Raw genomic sequence first — 25,072 nt, forward strand, 5'->3', positions numbered from 1 at the left:
ATGCCATGGTCACCTCGTGACCTAGTGATCTCCACAGATCACAACAATTTATTGTTTCTCAACAATAAAACTCAACACCTCTCACAATATATTGTTTCTCAACAATAAACTCAATACCTCTCACAATATATTGTTTCTTAACAATAAACTCAACACAACTCCAACAATACATATTATTTCACGTAATAATATATATACAGACATTCACACAGGAATGTCTAATACACCAACAATAGTTCATATGATTGCAAAATAAAGCAATTAAATATATTGGGTTCGTAATATGAACCACGTGAGGTTTACTCACCTCTAATCCAGCTGCGTCTTCTTAACAGCTCCATTAACAATCTCACGAATCGTCCGCCAAATAAATCCATCGATCACCTAATCCAATAATGATCTTAACTTAGCCAACAACTCAAAAGCACACATATACGGAAACCCACGGTCGGATTCTAATTTTAATGATGATCCAACGGTCAGATCGAAATCATACGATGATCCAACGGTCGGATCTGAATTTAATGATGATCCAACGGTCGGATCCTCACGGATCGCCTTCAGGATCATCCTCCAAAATTATCACGAAGACTCCGATCTTCTTGAATCACTCTAACAAACATCTCCATAAAATTATATGAAAATCCGACGGTCAGATTCTCACGAATCGCCTTCCGAATCACTATTTCTCAATTATACGAAGATCCAACGGTCGGATCTTCGCCCGTGACCTCACAAAGTCACCGGGACAGTCATACGATCAACATATCCAAAATTGAAGCAAAACCGATGGTCAGATCTTCACAGATCGTAAACCGAAGATAAACGTAAAAACGTTAAATAGTAACGTCAAAACGAAAATCCACTATTTATCAACTTTTTCTAACATGACCATGTTATATATCAAAACGCTCGTATGGATGCATAGATCATCACCTAGATAATGAAAACTCGAAATATGGTCTGATGCGCCGCCACAAGCGGTGGTCAGTGGGCGGTCAACGCGGCGGTCAACGCCGGTCAACCACCTCAGATGGCAAAGTGACCAACTACAAACTGGTTCAAAATGAAAGGGTGGTCGACTTTCATACCTGGAGCTAAGCCTGGTTCGGCCTAGATCGTCCTAGATCAAGCGTTGAAGTTGGATTAATCTCGTGCGTCTGATCAGATTCCAGATTGAATCAGGGACGTCGAAATCTTCAACTCGTGATCTTTCACTCCACACTCCAAATCGTCAAGCAAGGCCTATATGGGGATGATCAGGGGGAGGAGGAGATCACGAAAATGGGGACGATCGGCCCATGCAACGCCGGAAAAATGGTTTTCCGGCCGGGTCCGAATGTTGCTTCTGGGTGGCTTCGATCCAGTTTTTGGAGCAGCGGCGGAGCAAGGCGACACCAGAGGGAGGCTGTGCGTGCGACGGCGAGCTCGGGGAAGGCCGGGTCCGGGGCCAGAGGAGGCTGGAGGACCATCGTTTGGCCGGGTCGGGTCGGTCGGAACCCGAGGGTTCTGAAGGTCGAAGGAAGAGAGAGAACGGAGGTTCTGGGGGCTTTTCCGCAAAAAGAATATTTTTTCGTCCTTAAATGAAAATAAAAATCAGAAATTTCCTATTTATAGAAAATTCCCAATTTTCAAAAATTCATAACTTATTCATAAGAACTCCAAATATTGCGTTCCACATGTCCACGAACTCGTATCGACGAGCTCAACAACTTTCATGAAGGAAGTTTTCCCAAATTTTGAACGTATAAAAAGTCAACTTTGTTGACCCCCTAAAAACGTTCGTTTTCGAAAATAAAATCGTTCGAACTAATTCCACAACTTCTCCAAGCTTCGTACTCGCTCCTACTATCGTGAAATCATTTCTAAAAATCCACGGAATTTAATTTGGATTTTCCGGGGTATTACACTAGCCAATAAAGCTCTTTGTAATAGTGTTGACCAAACTTGGTTTGGTACTGCTCCCGAATATATAAGGGATGCCATTCTAAACGAGTGTACTCGTTAATTGTTTCAATAAACCTACTTTTCAAAAAAAAAAAAAAAAAAAAAAAAAGATTTATAGAGTGATTAAATCATTGAAATGACTAAATTTTTTATTTTAAAGATAATAATTTGTTTGCAAATTATATGAGTGAGGTTATTTGAGGAAGTTTAGTGAGGTTTAGTGAGTAAATTTAGTCTTTGAAAATTTGATAAGAGGTGTAGAAAGCATAGAGGTCAAGTCAGTAAATTTGGAGGTTCCAATAGAAAAACTCTATTAAAAAACTACAATGATGAGATTTGAATATGAGACCTTTTTATTTAAAATCTCATGACAATTCCACCAATGCTTTCTGTTATATATATTGTCAAAATAATGAAACAAAACATTATATCCTTGTTTTGACATAAGTATTTTTTCTAAATATTAAATATATGTTTATTAATAAAGACTAATCTCATAATAATACAACTATAGAATGAAGGAAAAAATAATAGATACTAAATCTTCATTATATTAATAAAGATTAATCTCACAATAATATACTAAAAACAATATATTTTGAGTTTTTTTTTTGTTTCTTTCTTATAGTGGAATATAAAAAATTATTAGAAATCTAATCTTAAAAAGCTAAGATTAATAAAAACGTTGTAGAACTTAATTTATTTTAATTTTCTAAATAGTTAAATAAAATTAATTTTTATTTGTTCAAATTAAAATTTTAAAATCGTACTTTATAGTGGGTAGGCACGAGCACGGCCCGGCACGATATGGGCTCGGGCCATGGGCCGGGCCGGGCTTAATGTTTAAGTAAATGGGCCGGCACGAGCCCGTCACGATAATAATGGGCCGGCCCAAGCACTGCACAAAGCACGACTAGGCCCGCTTAAAATGGGCCGGGCCGGGCCGGCCCGTTTGCCACCTCTACTGCCAACTAATATAAAAAGACAAATAAAGACAAAGACAAAGCAAAAAAAAAAAAACATATCTAAGAATTTTCAACCAAATATTTGCTTATTCTTTTTCAACTTCTCTGAGATACGTTCACCTGAAAAATGCATGAAGAAGCAATGCATTCAGATCTCACTCACTCCTAAAATCTAATCTTTCTGTGACCCAATTCCTCTGTTTCTCAGATCCCTCACCAATCACACCAATTTCTGATTAACCAAAGTCAATTCACAATTCATCATAGTAGAAAAAGAAGAAGTAGTATATGTCTTATGAATGGCCATAGGTCGTCCCACTTGAACAATATGGCATATCGATGGCCACGAACAAGGTTTATGCCCAATTGCCTATCTTCCCAAAAGATCATATATTAATTTCAAGGTCATCAATGACTTACTACTTGTTGTGTCTCCCTCTCACCTTTTCTTTCAAACCTAATTAATTTGCGTGAATCTATTGTGCGGTTTGGTTGTGAATTTCATTTCATCACCAGGTAGGCTCAAATTGTAGCACAATTGTCAGGAAGAACACTATTAATTAATGGGATAAAGAATTTTTGGAATTCATATTTCTATAGAGATTGACTTAGCATTGAATGATTGGCGAGAATCATTCTTTGTGTCACTAAACTATTGAAGATACTGATTTCAATTGTTCATTGATGTTTTGATAAGATTAAGGAGGTGTACTTAGTCTTTTTTTTTTTTCTTTTTTTTTTTTGAACAAGTACTTAGTCTTTTAAGTATTCAAAAAAATGAATTCGAGGTTTAATAAGTAGGAGAGGTCCAAATATCAAATTTGGAGTTCCAACTAGAACCACCCATCATTTAAAAAAATATATAAAAAAAATAATTATAGATGTTTTTCTTTACTTAATATATTCATTTAAAAGAAAATCAAATATTGTTGCGATCTGTTAAAATTTAAATGATTGCTTGATTTTATTATTGAGAAAAATATTTTACTAATAAAGATAAGGAGACTGTTTTGAAACGATTTTAAATATAAAATCACGTCGATGAGAATAACCATTTTAATAGATAGAAATTTTATTTGGAGATTTTGTATTTTTTTATATATCCATTTGTGCCCCAGTAAACTTAAAGATCTGGCTCCGCCACTGGAAACTAGTTTTATTCAATCGGTTTAAGCATTTTTGGATGAAACCTTATAAACCCCAATCAATGAATCTCTTTCTTATGTTTGAGTACTAATCATAGCTTAAAGTAGTTTAGTCAACCAAAAGGTGAGTTATTAATGATCATCTGGGCATTGTGGAAGAATCGAAACAATGTTCTATGGTTTGGGAAAGTATAAACTACACAAGACTTGGTTCTAAGTAGTTTTGCATGGTTAGAGGATTTCAAAAAACTCAAGGCCAAAACTGCCAACCAAAGAAGCTCCACACAAAAAAGTGGAAATTTTCAAGTTGAATGTGGATGCTGCATTCATATCAAACCAAAATCAGGGCGGCATTGGCGGAGTCTTACGTCACTCAAATGGCCAATTCAAGGCAGCTTTTGTCCAACCAATACTGCATACTGTAGCTCCTAAACGATGTGAATTGTTAGCTATTCGAGTAGGTTTGGACTTTCTTTCGTCACTCTAAGTTCAGAATGTCATAACTGAAAGTGATTGCATGGAGGTAATTTATGAAGCCTCAAGCACTAACTATGCCTTACTAGTTAATGGAGGTCCGGCGCAGTCGGAACGGTAACCCTAGGTTTACAAGCAATAAATCTAAAACAAGAAATCTGGAGTCCACAAGAGATAAATGAGAAAACTCTCAATTTGATTGATAATATGAAAAGATAGGTTCTGCAGCTGTTTAAGATTTCTTATATATGGGAAAAGAAACCCTAGGGTGACTAACATTGAAACCCTGAAGCCCATGGGTTAAAACAAAACAAATCCAAATCGAATTAGAAAACCGAAAATTCTGGAAAATAGTAAATTGCAGTTTTGAGGCCCGAAACAATCCCGAAAGCCCAAAAAAATCCACACGTTGTGGCAAAGCGACAAGTTTTGTTCCTAGCATCATTCCCTTTCTGAAAAGGTCTAGCAATCACGATTCGGACACCGAATGCCAAATTTGCAACAAACTGGGTTTTCCTTTTTCACGATCGAGGGCAGCAAACTGGGTTTTCCTTTTTCACGATCGAGCTGTTCTTCGATCCTTATTGCCATCAGTTCTATATCAGTCTCCTCCACCTCCGAAGAACTCGACCCCGAGTTCTCTTCAGAAGAAAGAACCTCATCTTCACCAAACTCATGTAGATCAGCAACATTAAAGGTGTTAGAAATGCCCATAGAATCAGGAAGTGCAACAACATAAGCGTTGTCGTTGATCTTCTTTAGCACCTTAAAAGGACCATATTTTCATGGCTTCAACTTGTTGTAGGTACCAACAGGAAACCTCTCATTCCTCAGAAACACCATCACGTCATCTTCCTCTTGGAACACTTTAACTCTTCGGTGTTTGTCAGCTGCAGCTTTATACTTGGCATTAGTTTCTTCCAGCTTCACCTTAACTTCTTCTCTAATAGCCTGCACATCTCTAGCCATGCCCTTAGCAGCAACACTAACACTAGGAACCTTAGGAAGCTTCACCAGATCAACCATATGTCGAGGAACAGCAATATAAACTAATGAGAATGGTGACTTCCCTATTGCACTATGCACAACACTGTTATAAGCAAACTCCACCTGTGGCAAAGCATAATCCCACTGTTTGGGCCTATCTCTGCAAACACTCCTGACCATGTTGCCCAAAGTTCTGAAGTAACCTTTGTCTGCCCATCAGTTTGAGGATGAGCTGTGCTGCTATAATTCAAAGCTGTTCCAAACATTCTCCACAAAGTAATCCAGAAGTGACTAAGGAACTTTGTGTCTCTATCATAAGTAATGGACTTGGGCACTCCATGCAAACGAACAACCTCCCTGAAAAACAATTTGGCTATATTGGAAGCATCAGCAGTCTTCCAACAAGCTATAAAGTGCGCCATCTTGGAGAACTTGTTGTAATACCCTACCTTGAAGAGAATAATAATCATAACAATAATAATAAATAAAGAATCGTATATGTTTTCAGTTTTGGGATTGGAGTTTATGATTAGGGCTTCAAGACATTCATTTGGGTTAGCCCAACTTGTTAGTGATTGTTATTACTAATTAAGCCCGAGGTCATACTCGTAAATAAATAAAGGGCTCATATGTTGTAGGAGATTTAGAAAGTCTCTAGTATTCCCTTGATCTTTCTCAAGTTCTCTTGCTTTTTCAAGAAAAAAAAAAAGAAAGAAGAGATACCAGAATCTTTTCAACTCCTCTGTCTCTTTGGCAACCGACTCATTCCTCCTCTACCTCTTCTCATATAGGAAAAAAAAAAAAAAATGGGAAAGAAAGAAGCTGAGGAGGGCACTGAGTCCTCTCTCAAACGGGTTGCTCTTCTCTTGCATCATCATCTTCGCTTTCATTCATCGTTGAAAGTTGTAGAAGTCTTGTCTCTCATCACCCTAAAGTTGATCGGATGTTTGGAGAGCTTGACGGAAACCTTTCCTTTCATGATGAGTAGTTGTTGTTCGTCTGGTGAGAATCAATTGGTGTTTAGATTGTGGTTTGTATAAATCTAATTCACCCTAAATTCGGGTTATATTCTATTAATCCGGGTTGGGGTGTTACACCTGTCAACTACCACAAACACAAAATCCACACCCCTTTGGATACGGGGTAATCCCAACACAAAATCCATAGCAAGATCCTGCCAAATATCATCAAGAACAAGTAAAGGTAAATAAAGACTAGTATTTTGGGACTGACCATTAGAAACCAAGTAGGTGTAGCACTTCCTTACAATAGCTCCTACATCCTTCTTCAACTATGGCAAAAGTTACCTCTCCTCAAGGCTAGCAATAGTTTTGTCTTAGCCCAAGTGTCCACTCAAACCCCCTCCATGCAGATCTCTGATCAATTTCTCCCTCAATGATGAACTAGGGATACATAGTCGATTGCCCTTGAACAAATAACCATCATTCGCATAGAAATCTGCAACTGCATGATCGCTACTGCACTTGGCCTATATCTCCTTCAAATCAGCATCTTCCTCATACAATTCCTTCAACAGGTTTCGAAACCCACAATCTCCTAAGCTAAAGTGACCAGTAAGGAAGCCCTCCTACTCGAAGCATCTGCTACCCTATTAAAAGTACCAGATTTATGCTGAATCACGAAAGGAAATTTATTCAGAAAACTCACCCACCTTGCATGCATCTTGTTCACAGTTTTCTGACTATTAAGGTACTTCAAGGCCTGATGATCAGTGAACAATACAATTCTCTCTTACCAAATAATTTTTATCAGATTTTTCAAGACATTATTCATATCCTAACCTTGTTCTTTGGACAGATCTGAGAGGATTGGATCTGCGGATTGGTTCTTTCACCTTGAGGCAAATTAAAGCTGGCACTAATAACTTTGATCCTCTAAACAAAATCGGAGAAGGTGGTTTTGGTCCCGTATACAAGGTATAATACGACTGTATCCTGTTATCTTTTTGCTTCTACTTTTTGTCATTTTCATGTCTTCAAATAACTTTCTATGGCCTAGTTTTATCAGAATTGAAAACCAATTGAAAACTAATTGGCTAATTTTGTTTATGCATTTTTCCACCCAGCTTTCTGTCTACAAAATCTTAATATTATGACACAAACAAGAAACTAATCTTTTTCTGAGGACACTATTGAAGTTTTCAATTAGTTATGGTAAGTAAGTTAGTAACTCATATTGACAGCATAAATGCATATGCTGAAATGCCAACAAAATATGTGATTGACATGTAATGTCTTGCTTGCATAATGTTGATCATTGTCATTTCTATTTTTATGTGAAACTTCTTTGTATTAGAGTGACTAATCAGTCAGTGAAAACAACATTTAATTGTTGTGCAGAGGATATATGGCACCGGAATATGCTCTATGGGGTTTAGTTTCCCATTAACTAGGTTGAAAAAATTGTCAGTTGTGCATGAAAATAGGTGATATTGTTTAAGCTGACACTTTGCTGGAATAGTAGTGAGTCCATCTAATCTGAGCTTGCAGTATGAAACAGCGTGTTGATGTGAAATAATTAATGATAAATGCAGAGTCTTCAGTTCCGGGAGTAGAAATCAGTTTTATATACGTGCTCATCTATTTTGTTTTGCTTATTGCCCCTAATGTAAACTTGTAGGTGAAAGACTATCTTAAGCAAAATGAAGCGCTCCAAGGAATCTTAGATAAGTTAAGAACTGACCAGGCCAAGGGGTTGCTCGACTCCCATCATAATGGCTCTAACAAGACTGGTTTAGCTGAATATACACCTGAAGTTCTCTCTATCAAGGTTAGTATGTATGTTGGTTTACTGTCACATTTGATCATCAATGGAGTTCTCTTGAACTTTCTATTCTATATGGATGTTGGGTTGTTAAGAGGTAGAGAAACAGCAAGTAGAATAATCATAAGGAGTTATCTAGGAAAATGATAATCCAATTAATTTTTCACTTTGTTATTTCTTAGGCTGATATTGCTGATAAGGTGTTTCATCGGGGTTGCATTTTCTTTGTAGGATCAACTTGCAAAAGAACAGAGCAAAGCAGAGGCATTATCAGCTGTTGTATATGGAGAAGTTTAGAAGACTTCAATCTTGTTCTTAATTTTCTTTTGTTGTTGTATATGGAGAAGTTTAGGCCATACGTCCCCTTCTCCCTACTCTTTGTACTCTTTTTATCAATAGTATTAATGAGAATTTTCTTTTGCTTACCACTGGTATTCTCATTGTGAAACTTCTCTAGCAAAGAAACTGATTTAGTAATCACTTCTAAAATAGAAATTGAAGCAAAAAGAACGAAAACATATAACAATTTGAAATAACAAACTGATGTTATAAATGACAAAGGACATCAGTTCTATCTATAAAACATATGTCTAATACTGATATATAAATCAATTTCTTATGTAAAACGATGTCATAGTAGGAAACAAAATCAGTTTTGTATAAATCAAACGATGTCTAGAGTCATTTTATACATCGGGAGCTTATAAGAAACTGATGTCTAGAGTCATTTTTAACATCGGCTAAAAACCAATGTCTGGGATTTCCTGATCTTTAACATCACCCACTAAGACATCGGATGGTTTTTTTTTTAACATCGGTTTCTGGCCGATGTCTAAGGCAAAAATCCTAGTAGTGAAGTGGCCAGAAAATAAAGGAATTTCAGCCTTGACTTTGTAATCCTTGTCAGCTTGTCCTTGTTGTTCAGGTTGCACAATTTCTTCTTCGGAATCAGATTTTGAATTATTATTAACAATATCACCACGTGGAGCCCTAGCTCGCTGGCCTCCTTCCCCGCCTCTATTCCGATTGTTGTTGTTCTTGCCTTCCAACAATTCACGAACTTCTCTAATCTGATTGTTCATGGTGTTGATGGCAGAGTTAAATGTTGCGGTAAGAGAAGCGGTAAGAGCATCAAGATCCGCTCTTGTAACATCACCCATTGCTACTAAGGTAAATAGGAGAGACATGGAACACCTGACTCAATCGGAACGGTAACCCTAGGTTTATAAGCAATAAACCTAAAACAAGAAATCTGGAGTCCACCAGAGATAAATGAGAAAACTCTCAATTTGATTGATAATATGAAAATATAGGTTCTGCAGCCGTTTAAGGTTGCTTATATATGGGAAAAAAAAACTCTAGAGCGACTAACAATGAAACCCTAAAGCTCATAGGTTAAAACAAAACAAATTCAACTCGAACTAGAAAACCGAAAATTTTGAAAAATAATAATTGCAATTTTGAGGCCTGAAACGATCCCAAAAGCCCGAAAAAGCTCACACGTCGTAGCAAAGCGACGAGTTTGGTTCCTGGCGTCTTTCCCTTTTCTAAAAGGTATAGCAATCACGATTCAGACAACGAATGCCAAATTTGCAGCAAACCAGATTTTCCTTTTTCACGATCGAGATGTTCTTCAATCCTTGTCGCCATCCGATCTATATCATGGCCTCATTTATGACATTCAATATGCTTGGAGTAGACTAGGCGAAGTGATAATTTGTCATACCCCGAGAGCTTGTAATGTGGTAGTTCACTGCCTAGCAGCCTTAGGTTTTAAGGTAGAGATAAGGGAAGTTTGGATAGATCATGCCCCTGCAAGTATTCTTGATATGCTGCAGCATGAGTGTAACCAACTCAATTGAGTTTTTCTTCTATAAAAGTTCTTTCATTGATTCAAAAAAATATATGAATTTCAACTTTATCTACATCCAAAAAGAGACTTTAGGTGGTTGAAAAGTCGCTCGCTGACTACGAAAGTACAATAATCAGATCAAGACATATGACTTATATAGAATGAATAATTGCAGTGATGGACATAATATCCATAGATCGTTTTGGAGTTGTCGACTATTTCCCCTATATTGTACTAATTCCAGACAATATATATATGTCATATTCGTCTTGAGGGAATTTCTCCTTACTCGGATTCTTTATTAAGGGGATTACTCCTCACTTAGATTTTTCTTTAAGGGGATTACTCTTCACCTAAATTCGTCTTGAGGGTATTTCTCCTCACCCAGATTTGCCTTAAGGGAATTACTCCTCACCTATATACGCCTTGAGGGGATTTCTCCTCACACAGATTCGCCTTTAGGGAATTACTTCTCACCTAGATTAGTTTGAGAAGACTTCTCCTCACCTAGAAGGGAATTCGTCTCACCCAAATCCGCTTTGAGAGGTTTCACCTGGAGGCATTTTTCCAAACAGGTTGCATTGCCTCTCCATTAGGCCATTTCCTGACTAGAAACCGTTCTTAAAATTTTACACCCCCACATAACCTCCATATTCCATAATGTAGTTTCGTTATGAATAACTGTGTAACTTTTTTATTTTTTGTTTTTCTCGTCAGATTTTACAAATATTTCTTCATTTTATCGGGATATATCCTAAATATCTTATATATCGAAGATATTTGACAATATCAGATAAATTTCACATAAATTGTGAAAATTAAGATATTTTCCCTGTATGATATACCGAGGATGTACCGGAGATTTCGCAGATATTTCAATTGATTTCGAACAAAGATTGCGGTTCGCAAGTATAAAATTGTGATGTACTAGTCTTACAAACGAATGGGATGTAGCCATCTTTACATAATTATTCCAAACCAATGGATTGCAGTGCTATCCATTTATTTTCACTTTCAAAAGCAAAAATAAAAAGTGGAAATATAAATTTAGGAGAATATCACAAATAATCACTCAACTTTTACCTTTTCAACACTTTGGTCACTCACTTTTTAAATATATCATTTTTTTTTTTTTTTTTTGATCGGGTTAGTTGTTAGTAACTCACACACCCATGCAGTGGTCACTCAATTTTAACTCTATTATTCACTTTAATAACTCCGTTAATTATTTCATTAAAAAAATAATTTATTTTTCACAAACTCACAATATCAATGATATTTTCGTCCAATCAATCATGGAAAATTGAGAAGTCTGAATTAAAATGATTGGGAGAAGTGACTAAAGTGAGACAAAATGTTCATTCGATGACTAAAGTGATTGATAGAGTAATAGTTAAGTGATCAAAGTAATATATTTGAAAATTAAATAATCAAAAAGTGTCAAATGAGTTATAATTGAGTGACCATTTGTAAAATTCTCCATCGTACGTTATTAAACCACATTCCCATCGTAATTTGACCGAAGTCTGTAACATTTGAAATTTTGAATGCATAGTTTCTTTCTTTAATCTTCAGCTCACCAAATATGAAATTGACTTGGTTTGGTAGGAAGTGATTTCAATGAATTCAATCTAAACGTTGCATTATTTATATAATTGTTCAGAAACAGCCATGAAATTCAAGTTGAGGTAACAAAGAGACAGAGAGAATACCATGTGCTTCTTCCGATTGTGTGGATTTGGCCTATCACTGCCAATCTGCCATTCATATTTTCCAGTGTTGGCGGGCTGTACTCAGTTTGACTGGCAACTTTTAACTTATATGTCAGTTATTCAACAAATAACGGAGTTGAAAGGTAGCATCAATCTTAACCAGAGGTGCGTTTCTTTTCCTTTTGGTCAAGTTTCCACAATTCCACACTCACTTTCATGCGACTTTCACTTCTCATTTTTTTATTACCAAGTCTAGAGAGACTAAAAGGTTCAACTCCTCCATGTGCAAAAATTCTACTATGGACCAAGGTCCATGTAGACCATAGGCAGAATGAGGGGCAAATTGGGGCATTTGGGTGTAAAAAATGCTGATTTTTTGCCTTGGTGCAGGTGGACCAAGGTGCACACAAGACTCTTTGCTCCATGTGACGTCTATGTTGTTTCTTTCTTTACTATATTAATAGTGGAAATTATTCTATGCACCGACGGTGCAAATGACCCAACACTTATGAAATGATCTCAACCCTTGATATATATAATTAATATTTTTATTAATAACCTAAGAGTGTATTTAATATAATCTAACCATCTATTTATGTCGGTGCACTGAATCCTCCCTCACTCCATCTCTCTCTCTCTCTTGATTGATTGATATACTTGCTAGCTATCTAGCTAAGCTCTCCCTCCCATGGCTGAACAACACCAGCAGGTGATTACAATAAAAACGTAAAATATATAAAGTACATTCCGATGCCCGGCACTAGAATCGATAACGACTAATACTTTATTCATTGACCAAAAAAAAAAAAAAAAGACTAATACTTTATTCGGTCAATAACAACGTGGAATTTGTTGTTCAGGCTATAAATTGAGCTACATTTTCATCCACCTCCATAACAATAACAATCTCTAACTCCATCTCTCTCTCTCTCTCTCTCTCTCTTGATTGATATACTTGCTAGCTATCTAGCTAAGCTCTCTCTCCCATGGCTGCAGTTGCTCAGGCCTTAGAGACCCCCTCATCTGTTACCAGCATCAAATCACTAGCCGAGTCCTCTGCTCTAAACTCTGTCCCTTCTGCCTATGCCTTCAACATAAACCCCAATGAAGAAGCAGATCCAAACGATCCCGAATTCGCAATTCCAATCATCGATATGTCACTCCTCACATCTGGTACTCCTGAACAACGCTCCCAAATCATCCATGACCTCGTCAAAATTTGTCAAGAATGGGGCTTCTTCATAGTACGTACATGATACTTTGGCTGATGAGTTATATTAAGTCTAGCTAGATAGTTACCTTATTGTGGAGAATAGATGATTTTAATAAGTACTTGATTAACCTGCAGGCAATTAACCACGGAGTGCCAGAGAGCCTAATGAAGGCCATGATTGACGCCTGTCACGGCTTCTTCAGTCTTCCAGACGAGGAGAAAAAGGAATTCAAATCAGGGAATGATGTGCTAGAAATGTTCAAGTATGGTACCAGCTATAACCTTGCCTTGGATAAGGTCCTTCTCTGGAGGGACTTCTTCAAGGTCAGAACACATCCTGAGTTTTACTCCCTCTACAAACCGGCTACCTTCAGGTATTTTCACTTCAGAGCTTCACTACCTTGGAAAAAAGAGAGAGAGAGAGAGAGAGATACGGGTCTGGGAGAGAGATGCTGAGATGGTTTTAGTGGGGAGATTTTAGAGGAGGGTGGATGGCACAGCAGCTTTGGAGGGGTTTGAAGGGATTTCAAAGTCGATAGCTTTTTGGGTCTGAAAACAGAGAGAAATGAGAGAAAGAGAGATGGGTTTGGGGTTGAAGAAGAAGAAGAAGAGCAGAAGAGGAAAATGGTGGGTAGAGTCGTAGAGATATATTCACGCAGAGATGGAGAGCGAAGAAGATAGAGATTGGGATATCTCTTTGGGATTTTTAGAACCTCGATATATACATTGCGTTTTGTTTTTCATGTTATATACCAGTTGTACGTGTTCATTAATTGATATATTAATTGTTGTCTTTAATTTGTTTTAGTGAGGTTTCAATGGAGTTTGGCAAAAGAACAAGAGAAGTGGCACTAGAAATCATAAAAGCAATATCTGAAAGCCTGGGATTGGAGCCGAATTACATATTCGAAACGATGAACATGGACCGTGGCTTACAATTGCTGGCCGGGAACTACTATCCTCCTTGCCCTCAGCCGGAACATGCCATTGGTATACCACATCACACCGATCACGGTCTAGTCACACTCCTCATCCAGAATGAGATGAACGGTCTCCAAGTCGAACACAACGGAAAATGGCTCACCGTTAACGGCCCTGCCAATGGGTTTTTTGTTAACCTTGCTGATCAAATGCAGGTACTAATTAATTAGTAATTAATGGAAAACCAGATAAACAAGTATATATTAAAATTTGAAAATCTCACATGCATACGTACAGTGATTAAGCAGCACCTTTTCCTCGTTTTAGCTTTTACAGATTGGATATTTAAAAGAGAACATTAAAGCTTCAGTGAATTATTGATCAATAATGTTGCATGCGTACAAAAATAATGACCCACTTTGTACCTTGTACTTACCTTGTCTGAAAGAGGTAGAAGCACGTTTTTTCACTGAGCCAATATGTATAACTGGATGATTGCAGATTCTTACCAACGGTAAATACAAGAGTGTGATGCATAGGGCGACTGTGAACAACAAAGCAACGAGGATATCAATAGCTATACCACATGGACCTTCTGTAGATACAACTATTGCTCCAGCTCCAGAGCTGTGTGAAAGAGAAGGCAAACCTCCCAAGTACCTTGCCATGAACTACAAGGAGTACATTCAGCTTCAGCAGAGCGGCAAGAACTACATGAAGTCCACATTCGATCACATACTAGCCTAGATCCAGATCTGTTGCTTGCTTTGCTACTTCAAGCTAGGTTTCACTGGTTCCACCATGAAACGCTTGCAGCCTAGATCGAGATCTATCTGTTGCTTAAATTTTTATAGTTTGTTTTCTATTTGCCTTTCAATAATTATTCGGTCTTCAGTGCCAATATATATAGAGCAAGATACCTGTTATATATACCTCTTATCTATATATAAATGCTATCTTCCAAAATTCATTTGCAGGTGTTAGTTATATTTCAGAAACCAAAAATTTCAGATATTTTGTGAACCGCTAAGAACCAAAGTGAACTCTTTCTAAGGCAGCCAAACATCATACCAGTAGAAAAACCACTTTCATTCTTCTTCCGCTGTCATCCTTCCCTACAAATTTTAGGCCAGTTTCTTCAAGAATTCCAATGACATCTGGGTTTACCGGCATTAGAGTATCATACCCTGTCGACTACATGAAACTGAGCTTACAACTAACCTTATATCTATGCCGATGACGTTCATCAATATATTCTGAGCTATGGTAGCTCACAATTGAGAGCATGAATAAATAATATTAGGCATGTAAAAGAGTGGATCCTAATGTAATCAGAATACTCTTCAAAACACAGAATTCTAATTATGAAGTGATGTATAAGTAGCACTCACAGAATTCAATACTTGTGCATCAGACTCGTTGGTGTCTGCCCTTTCTAAACCCAAAACCTAAAAGAAGTAGTTAAAGTAGAGTTTGATATATGATCTTAAACTTGGAAGAAAACATGTCAGAGTAAGAAATGTCACTTACAGCTCTAGCAACATAATTGTCATCTGGACTCATACAGGATCTGCTCCAATTAGATACTACTCTGTTTCAGGTATAAAAAATAAAAAGAACAACGGCAGTAGTAAAGACTCGAAATTTAGATCACTTTCAGAATCAAAATTCACAAAACCAAGAAAGCCACTTAACATTAGTCGTAAGAGCAGAGAGGAGGCAGGGGCAAAACAGTCCACTCACTGTTGATTACTGTTGAATCAACAGTACCAAATCCCATTCTACTTTAGTATAGTTGTAATTTTTGTATGCGACGAAATATTGCAGATTCGGTGTACTCAGCAAATCGTCCTTTACATTACACTGCAGCTAAATACTCAAACTTTATTGAGAAACAAAACATATTCAAAGCACATAATTAAACTAACAGTAGCACTATCGCTTTTGTTATGGCGACTCAGATGGAAACCCTTTATTTGCTGCTGACAAAGAGTTGGGTCTTGCTAATGTGCTTGTTGCAACTGTCTTCAAGGGAAATGTCAAGTTCGTTGGCGAATTAAGCTATTGGTTCAAGACATCAACCAGTCTGGCTCAACAATTCAATTCCATCTTTTTTCAGCACATATACTGGGAGGCCAACTTTGTAGCGGATCTCTAGCATCTTTAGCTCATAATTCTCAAAATAATTCTGTATGGTTTTTCTGTTTACCCCTTTATGTGTCCCCATCGTTCCAGTTGGATCAGTTAGGAATGGGTGTTTCTCGGGATTTTGTGTTTTAGTGTTCTGTTGTTGTATTTTTGTCATTAAAAAAATAAAAAAAATAAAAACTAACAGCAGCACTTGCATGCAAACTACAATATACATTACTAACTTCTAAAATTAATGATCATCCTCCTGGCAAGTGTAGAGACACCCGCTAGCAAATTTAAGTTTAGAAACAGAGTAGCAGAATATAGAATAGTCTTTCTCAATTCAAATACCATATCTAATTCCACCCTACAACTCTCCAAATAAGTTTCAAATATGAAAAAGCAACTAAGAGTCTAACAAGTAAAAGTTAGGCTCAAGTAACAATAGTTACTTAAACAAAACATGAACTATATATCAAGTAAAATTATCAACACAATGAGCTCCAATATCCTACTCTACAGATCATCCAAAGTTCCAAACTGAAAGCATGATCGTTTGTGACTAAAACCAATAATAAATACCATGAAGAATTTGAATAAGTGAAACTCATATCAACCCTTTCTTTTTAACAGCGATAAGCAATTGTTATATAAACATATAGCAGACATAATCAATATGAAGTCAAGCAACAAGAAGAATTAGACAGGATACTTATAGATGCACCAATAGAAACAGTAATCAATCTCAAAACACCCAAAATTCCACAAGGAACAGTGAACAAACACATATCAATTTGCGCCCTGTCATTGCAGCAACACAGATTTAACATCTCAGTTCACAAATCAAGTTATTACACGGAAATCCCAACCAATGCAGAAAACACCTTTCAATAAACCAACAATTATTTATGTGCAATAGATATTTTGTATCAGTTCACTTCTTATAATTCAAGAGTTGCTCAATAAATGCATTGTTCTTCCACAGAATAAACCCAAGGGAAAAGCACACAGAAAGCTTCAAAGATGCTGTACTTCTGAGGATCAATTACAATGTAAACCAAGAAAAAGATCAGATAGCAGGAGAACTTCACTTCATTAATTTTAAGCGATATAACAATAAGATCTCAGTAACAAGAAGTGGAGCATATGTCCAACACCAGAAGTACGCCGGGGAACAAAGTTATTGACTATCTGAATCAACCTGAATTCATAAATTAATTAACCAGATATTAGGTCATCAAAATACCTAATGCTAGTTACACCTCAACTAATGTTAAAATATATACACAGAGAAATGCATACTCCCCTGACCAACTGCTCTTCCTACAACAATGCAGCGTCAAGGAATTGCAAGGGGATTTGAACTTGAGGGCAGCAAGTTTAAAGATGCTGCCCACTTAGAGCGGCCAAAGTAATGAGAACCAGTGACTAGGCTGCAGAATTGAACTAAAACACCGGATATAGAGCTAAACTTCACAGGAAGAAACCATTCACTGCAACTTTAACCCAAAAAAAACAAATTCAAGTCTCACTTGGTTTTAACGCACGATGTGTTGGTCGTGCTAAACCACTCACTGCTTCATTTATCCTACTGAAAACTAATTTAAGGGGGATACAAGCTATTACAGGACTCCTTCGCTTCTCTACCAGTAGTTTCCTCTCTTCGGATTGCCTGTGCCCAGTCAGTGAAGATAACTTCCTGGTCTTCTTTGGTAGCAGTCCAGATTTCTTTGTTTTGGGAGATTTCTTTGGCGAACCCAAATGCTTGGTTGGGATTCTTCCAATTTCTGCATTTCGCTGAACTGCATAACTGAGTTTGCCACCTCTAAGATCACATTCCGTACTGCCAAACAGTCTGTCACTATAGCCATCATCCAAAGCCTTAACTGTGATTGGGTGACCAACAATGGCTTTACCATTCAATTTACTCATTAGAGAAACCAGTGGTACATGCTGTGGCTGGTACTTTGCTTTAACCTCAAGTTTGACATCATATAATGAAGTATCAGAGCAAGTATTGCGGGCAATAGAATCTGATGTCTGATATCTCGCAGGTACCATGAAGCGAGACTGCCGATAGGGAAGTGACCTCTGAGTCGGTCCATCAGACAAATCCGCAACCTGTTTGGACTTTCCTTGTACTGTGTAATTATATGCAGCAGAACCGCTAATACCATTGCAATTCCTTTTCAGGTCAGAAACGTGACATAACACATCAGAACGGTGTATGCCTGCCAAACCAGCATTGGATAAGTCATCGACGTTCATATATTTCCTCGAGTTGTGTTTTCTATCTCTACTTGTTTGTCTTGAGTTTCTCTTTCCTTTCAACTGCCACTTTGAACTACCTTTTTCTATACTTTGGCCAATATCATGCACGGGTGCAGAACTTGTAGGACCAGACTCATTCAGTCTCTCATTTCTCAAAGATGCAGCTTCAGCTTGACTACTTCGACTAGATTGCCTTGCCATTGCACCAATTTCAGGCCTTCCAGATGAACAAGGAGCAAGTACAGCAGAATTACCTAGTAGAAAAGATGGGAAATCAGCTTAAGGAGAAGCAGAACCCTTTTTTTTCAGACTCAGAAGCACAAAAGAATGACTCGGCTAATAAACTTGCTACATTTAATTAGCAAGACGGAGGCCAAAGGGAAAGGAGTGACAGAGTTGCAAGGATACCTCAATGGTTTGAGGCATATTCAAATATTACAAGACACAAACAACAAGACAACGATAACAATAACGATGTTACTGGAATTAATTAATAGTGCATAGATTCCACATGACTCGAGTGGTTAACTAAAGACGCATACTGATTGAAACTAAACTTTAAATGTGTAAATGTCCAAATTACCTGAAGAGCGTTTTTCTTCTCCAACAAGCCGCAAATCATAGAATCTTTTAGACGAACCATTCTCCAATAACTCAGATTTGCCGAGAATTTCATTCTCTTTCATCTGATTCATAGAGGAAGAAACTGTAGTTTGTTCAGGAGCATCTGTAGAAGCATCATTATCACATGAAACTCCGTTCTGGTCCATAGATAAACTCCTTTTTGACACATTTGGTTCTAATTCAGGAACCTTGCCATCAGATAATTGAAGAGATGAACCACTTGAATTTGGAACTTGGTCACCTGCAACTGGAATAGACACCATTTCAGTACTCTCCAAAACCTTTGTCAATGGTCGGCTACGATTTTTTCTTTTCAGGAATTCATTAGCTGTTGCCACTTGAGATCTCTTTCTTCTCAAGGATGAGGAATTTTTGCTTCCATTTGCAAGACTTCCATTGGACATGCCATTCTGAGTGTTTGTATCTAAGACTGAAGCACCGTCATGCTGAACTATTTCAAGAAGCCCTTCAGTCTGGACCGACCTTTTTGATACTACACCCATTCCCAGGTCCTGAAGTCCTCTCATGCGCTTAACCCCTTCATTTCCATCATCCTCTGAATCATTTGGTGTTCTTCTCCTCCTTCCCTGCACACTTTGCAACTTAGAAGAACTGATATGATTTGGCTCCTCAAAAGATATACCAGATTGAGATAATTCCAGAGCCGAGTCTGAATTTTCTTCAGAAAGACTCACATCATCAGTCATATCTCCATTCTCCTCACCCGAGTGAGACGTGGCAGGTGATTCTCTGGCTGAGCAATCATGGTCACCACCTGAATTACTCATTTGAGAGCAGATATTTACATTATCCTTGCTTATACGCTCATTCTCAATCTCAAGAGCATGGATAATGGCGTCTTCCCTCCGTGCATATTTCACTGCCTTCTTGTTGGGGTTAGCTGCAGCAGCCTTTGCTTTTTCAATGCATTCGTCATACTCCCCGCAACGAAAAGCTTTCACCCTCTTGGATTTTTCAAGATTATACCAGTCCCTACATCAATGGCATGAAGATCAGACCACAATCATATGTATTGAAAGCTAAACACCTCATACCCTAGACCAGTAGTTATACAATTTGTATTTACCACAGAGGAAAATGAAAAACAGTATCCTTGCATTGAAAATCATGGTCCTCAACCATGAACATGCTGAAATGCAAAAATGGAATCTCACGGAAACCAAGCATAATGAGACTCTAGCTTGAGGAAAAGTCAAGAAATTGCAACTTTATTTTAGCAGACTTCGAAGCTTCTTCAGGAAAAAAAAAATGTTAAAAACTAATTTGCGTCAAAAATTACAACTAAAAAGTCATAGCAAAGATCTACTATTCTATTAATGCTAAACCATCCAAAGAGGACAAGGACTCCTCCCAAGAAAATTTTTGAACATGTGAAGCACCCAACTAATCCACATAGCAGCTTGAACAATGTGTTTCATGACTACCTAAAAATCTAGTGCTCTTCTCTCAAAAGCGAAACTTTATACATGTCTATGGCAGTACATAAAGGATAACCAATCCTGCACCACCCTATTTTAAATTTTGCACATAACAATCACTCCATGAAGCAATCATCTAAAACCAGCTCCCGTAGAAGCTAGAATCTTATGATACACCCTTCCCTGTCCTACTATAAGATCTGAAAGTTTAACCATACATTAAGATCCTATGCCCTACACTAAACTAGGGCTGGCTCAAGAGAACAAAATAAGGATGTTTACACTACAGACATGAAACCATGAGGTACCTACTCAATCAGTATTCTTGCAGTGAAAATTTTTGTTCCTTTCCTACCATGCATCAGACCCATAAAACTAGTAAGCACCTACTCAATAAGGACAATGCCAGTGCAAAACTTTTTATCTTCCAAGACTACATGACCTTCCATCCTTAAAACTATATAACCCCTTGTTTCTCTAAAAAGTAGTGCCTACAACTAATCATATTGTTTTGACACAAAACACTAAATTGTCATCTACCAATCTCATTGCAGAGATTATGCATCTTCAATCACTATGTATTGCTTCCAGCTATATAAAAGGTAGCAATGACAGCTAACAAATAATAAATTGAATCGACTCAGGATAATACTCTGAACATAGAGGTGCAAAAAACCATGATAATAGTTCTCGACACACCGAAAGAAACAACAATCCATCATCCCCACTTAATATAAAGTAATATTTTGTGTCATTTCCAGTACCACAAAACATGAGTAAAGCCAATTGTAACCTAGTTCAATTCAACTTAGGCGAAAAACCAAAGCAAGCTTAAACCCAAAAGCCCAAAACACTCACACGCTTGCGTCGTCCCGGCCGAGAAGCTTCACCGGAGTACCGGCTCTGGGCGAAACCACAAAATCCTCGGACAACTCGTCCAGCCCCACAATCCGGCCCGGCCACCACGACCCGTTTCGGCGCCGGACCCAAACCAAGGAACCCACCGACGCGTCAATGCCATTGTTGCCGGACTCGCCGGAGCTCCCCATCTCTACCGGAAACAGAGGCGAAAATCAAAACCCAACAAAACTCTGATCTGAAAAATCCAAAATTTTCAATCTCCTCCTTCCATTCTCAGCCACACTCAAGCCTCAGCACCGCCCGGAGCTTCACTTTCACCCAAAAATGCATACACTCCACAACCTAAAAAAAAAAATTCAGAAAAACCCAACAAAAATCAGATTGATTTTTACTCTGCATGTATCAGAAAACCCAAAAGAAGAAAAATTTACCAAAAAACTGAAGAGAAAGGAGAGAGCGGTGACCTCGGAATAAGGGTTTATGGGGAAGAGGCACCACACAGAAGGATCTAAGAACACCGTTTTGAATTTTTTTTTTTTTTTTTAAATTTTCTTTTTTTCAAATTTTAGTTGTTTTTTTTTTTTTTTTCTGGGTGTGAATTTCTGGTTTCCGCTGCTGGAATTTTGGTTTCAAATGTTAGTGATTTGAAGCTGGGCTCATCTGGGTTTTATCAGAGTGTAGGGAAAGAGAGGGGGAGGCTGGGTGTTTGGATCAAAAGTTCAAAACAGTGCCTTTTGGTGAGAGAGAGAGAGAGAGAGAGGCAGAAAATACAGAGAATGTAGAAAGAAAATTAGAAATTAGAGATTAGAGGGGTATTATTATACGGTTAACTATACGGGTATGTTAGGTTTGGGAAACATGTCAGCAGAAAGGCAGGCTTGGAAAGGAACAAGACCATGGGTACTACCACACCGCACTGCAACATAAACCCAACATTTGCATTTGCTTTGGTGAGTCGTGGCATGTTTAGTTTATATTGTGGAGATCACGGATTTAAATTTCAATTGCATTAGATATGAATGTATTAATTAAATAGATAAGGTGATCTACACAGGTAAAATTCTCGAAGTTTGGCGGAAAAAAAAAAAACAAAAGTTGATTCAACGCTTTCTGAATGTGTTAACCTTGCAAACACTGTGTATAGGAAACAAAAAAGTATCCTCCTTTTCTTGAGTAAATATCATATCAATATATCATTAAGACTCAAGTCAAAATGAGTCATTACTTATTCTCCCTCTATTGACATGGGACATGGGATAGATAAAAAGTTTGTGATATTATAACAACGATACATAAATTAGGTCTACTCATTTAACAGTTTCATGCTCACTTATTCAAGACAATCTATAAACTATGTAAATCAAAGACATGGTAAATAGACCCTAGGCGCCTCCATCACAAGCATATAACCTGTCCGGCGGCACGCCCTCGTGGCGGCGTCGTCGGACGGGCCGGAATGGACCGAGTGTCCGGTAGTAGTTGGATGTCCGGTCAGGGTGAAGGCGGCATCGTGACTTTGCTGTATGGTTCGCGCGGAGATCCGATTGGTGGTGGGTTCGACGACTGTCAAGCGGGGCTGGTATCGATCTACCCAAGGGCGGGGCGTCGACGACGGGAGCTGTGGTCGCCTGGTGATGATGAGAGGGTGGAGGTTGGGACGGGATTTGACTGGCTCAGATCGGATCGGGCTCCGATTCGACTTGGGGTGTTTGGAGCTGTCCAATGGAGGAGGGTGGTTGGAAGAGGTGGTGATGCTTCCTGGCGTGTTTGGGAGGATGGAGGGATGGGGAGACGACCGGTATTTGCTCGGAGCGGCGAGTGTGCCGCCGATGGGGGGACTCGGTGTGCGAGCTGGCGGCATGGTGATACTGGCGGTCTTCATGCTGGACTGGGGCAGGTAGCTTCTTGGGCTTGGGCTCGGGCTCAAGTCCCAAAGTGTTCTTATGTTATTTTTTGTCTTATGTATTATTACTTTTTATGTTTTAGTAGCTATGGCTTTCAGCCGGCAATAAATTACTATCTCTTGTGGGTAGGGCGAAGTGGGCTTGGTCCCGGTATGCACACTCAGTGCGCCTTATCTGGCCTAGAGAGGCGGCGAGCCATTTACTGGATTAAATGGACGCAACCTCCTAGTGGCAGGATGAAATTAAGTGTCGCCGGACTTGTTTCCGTGCGGCAACATAGTGGGAAAGCTGTGTTATTTGTAATGATGCTTCTTCGTAATAGAGTTATCTTTCCGATATGTCACCGCTATGTTAAAGCAAATAGAGTAGCCATTCGTGCACTCTTTGCTAACTGGTGCTCGCTAGAATACATAGATGTTGAGGAAAGTCTTGGTATTATTTCAGGACATTCTCTCTATGCTTATTGTAATAAGGGGTTCAGGCTCTATGTCCCCCCCCCCTTGTATTCTGCAATTTCATTAATCAAGGCTTGAGGGCAGCCGCACCAGCCCATTTCAAAAAAAAAAAAGACATGGTAAATAGACAAAGTTTAAAAAATAAAAACTCAAATTTTCTCCTCGCTCTTCATGTTAGGGCTATGAGTTTTTGTCAGGTATGCCAAGCATAGCTATCTTTCTTTGATTTTAAGGGGTTTTTGCTCTTGGAACCATGGGGTCTACCTCGGTTTTTTCTTTGTTTCACTCTTCTTCATACTAAGGTTCTCCTTTGATACCAGTATGCTACCTGGTGCTTCAGTCATGCCAAGGGTCTTTGCAGTGAACTTGGAAGGGAATTGCAGCATTTTGAGTTTTTTTTGAAGGGGCCTCAATGCTAAGTGGCTTCTCAAAAAGCTCTGGCAGTAAGGCTTTAAGTTTCTTTAGGGAGGAGATCGAAAGGGGAAGTTGGTCTCCCTCTCTTTGATGGTTTAGCTTCAGCGACAGTTACAAGAGCAAGTCATGAGTCATCAGTCCTGGAACTCGAGCATAAATCATGTTGGTGCAAGATCGAAGGTAAGTACATGTGGTTGTTCTCTTGGGCCAAACAAAGATCTACTTACAAGAGGTAGCACTGGGGTTTGAATGCCATGAAATTTGAAAGCTCCATTCTCAAACCTGCCATTAACCCTAACAAAGGGTTGGCTATCTCCAGTCTCTTTTCCAATGTGTGTGCAGTTCTTGGCACAGTCCTATCAAGCAAAGGCAAACTCCTCCCTCATGATAGATGAAGTGCCAAGCCTGCATTATCCCACAAGGTTTTCAAAGAAAAAAGAGATTTATGCTTCCATTCGAGTCTAATTTCAAGGTTTTTTTAACAAAAAAAGGTTTAGAGATCTCATGTGAGACACGAATCCTAATTCTTCTGGTATTCTCAAAAAGCTTTTCATCTAGTTCCAAATATTGTTCAGCAATAAAGGCAACATTCTCAATGGTTTTCCTTACCACATAATCGGCGGTATCTCAGATTCTCAGTGATACGAACCTAGAAGAAGAGTGAATTTCCACCTTGTGCGACGGTGATGCCATCATATTCCTACAATACCACCATCGCTTGGTTGAACCTCCAAGGGCCTCTTATGAGAACCTTATTGCAATCTTGAAGTCCCTTTTAAGGACCCACACTTGCTTGTAGAAGCGCCAAATTAAGTCATTTAGTTCTGCTGGTTTCCGCTCTAGCAGCTGCGCAAGCAAGTATGATTGTGATCCCCTAAACGGAGCACCTCCAGCCATTTTTGAGATGTCAACGACCTCATGACCGGCGAGAGCCAGCGAAGCCACAAAGGACGCAATAACGTCATCAATGGACT

The 25,072-nt window shown here is 38.4% G+C and overlaps 2 protein-coding genes and 1 long non-coding RNA gene across 5 annotated transcripts; 2 read left to right on the forward strand and 1 right to left on the reverse strand.

The window, feature by feature from the left end:
• Positions 1 to 7,282: 7,282 nt before the first annotated feature.
• On the forward strand, positions 7,283 to 8,727 carry LOC133740563 (uncharacterized). The gene is made up of 3 exons (XR_009861307.1): positions 7,283 to 7,455; positions 8,159 to 8,308; positions 8,534 to 8,727. It is a non-coding gene; the product is annotated as an uncharacterized LOC133740563 (long non-coding RNA).
• Positions 8,728 to 12,746: 4,019 nt separating this feature from the next.
• LOC133725364 (2-oxoglutarate-dependent dioxygenase 19-like) lies at positions 12,747 to 14,970 on the forward strand. Its single transcript, XM_062152581.1, has 4 exons — positions 12,747 to 13,110; positions 13,215 to 13,453; positions 13,888 to 14,215; positions 14,502 to 14,970. The coding sequence occupies exons 1-4, from the start codon at positions 12,853 to 12,855 to the stop codon at positions 14,745 to 14,747; spliced, it is 1,071 nt and encodes a 356-aa protein (XP_062008565.1). The 5' UTR covers positions 12,747 to 12,852; the 3' UTR covers positions 14,748 to 14,970.
• A 2,234-nt stretch (positions 14,971 to 17,204) lies between these two features.
• LOC133725365 (uncharacterized protein At1g51745-like) lies at positions 17,205 to 22,162 on the reverse strand. Of its 3 annotated transcripts, XM_062152584.1 has the most exons (5): positions 21,790 to 22,162; positions 21,323 to 21,667; positions 19,721 to 20,018; positions 18,985 to 19,612; positions 17,205 to 18,655 (listed from the first exon to the last, which is right to left on the reverse strand). In XM_062152584.1, the coding sequence occupies exons 2-5, from the start codon at positions 21,511 to 21,513 to the stop codon at positions 17,652 to 17,654; spliced, it is 2,121 nt and encodes a 706-aa protein (XP_062008568.1). In that variant the 5' UTR covers positions 21,514 to 21,667; positions 21,790 to 22,162; the 3' UTR covers positions 17,205 to 17,651. The 3 variants fall into 3 exon arrangements, with proteins under 3 accessions (XP_062008568.1, XP_062008566.1, XP_062008567.1); XM_062152582.1 differs by having other exon boundaries at positions 18,985 to 20,018; positions 21,790 to 22,148; XM_062152583.1 differs by having other exon boundaries at positions 18,985 to 20,018; positions 21,757 to 22,148.
• Between the last annotated feature and the right edge of the window lie 2,910 nt (positions 22,163 to 25,072).

The sequence above is a fragment of the Rosa rugosa genome, chromosome 1, assembly GCF_958449725.1.
Source record: "Rosa rugosa chromosome 1, drRosRugo1.1, whole genome shotgun sequence".
NCBI classification, from domain to species: domain Eukaryota; kingdom Viridiplantae; phylum Streptophyta; class Magnoliopsida; order Rosales; family Rosaceae; genus Rosa; species Rosa rugosa.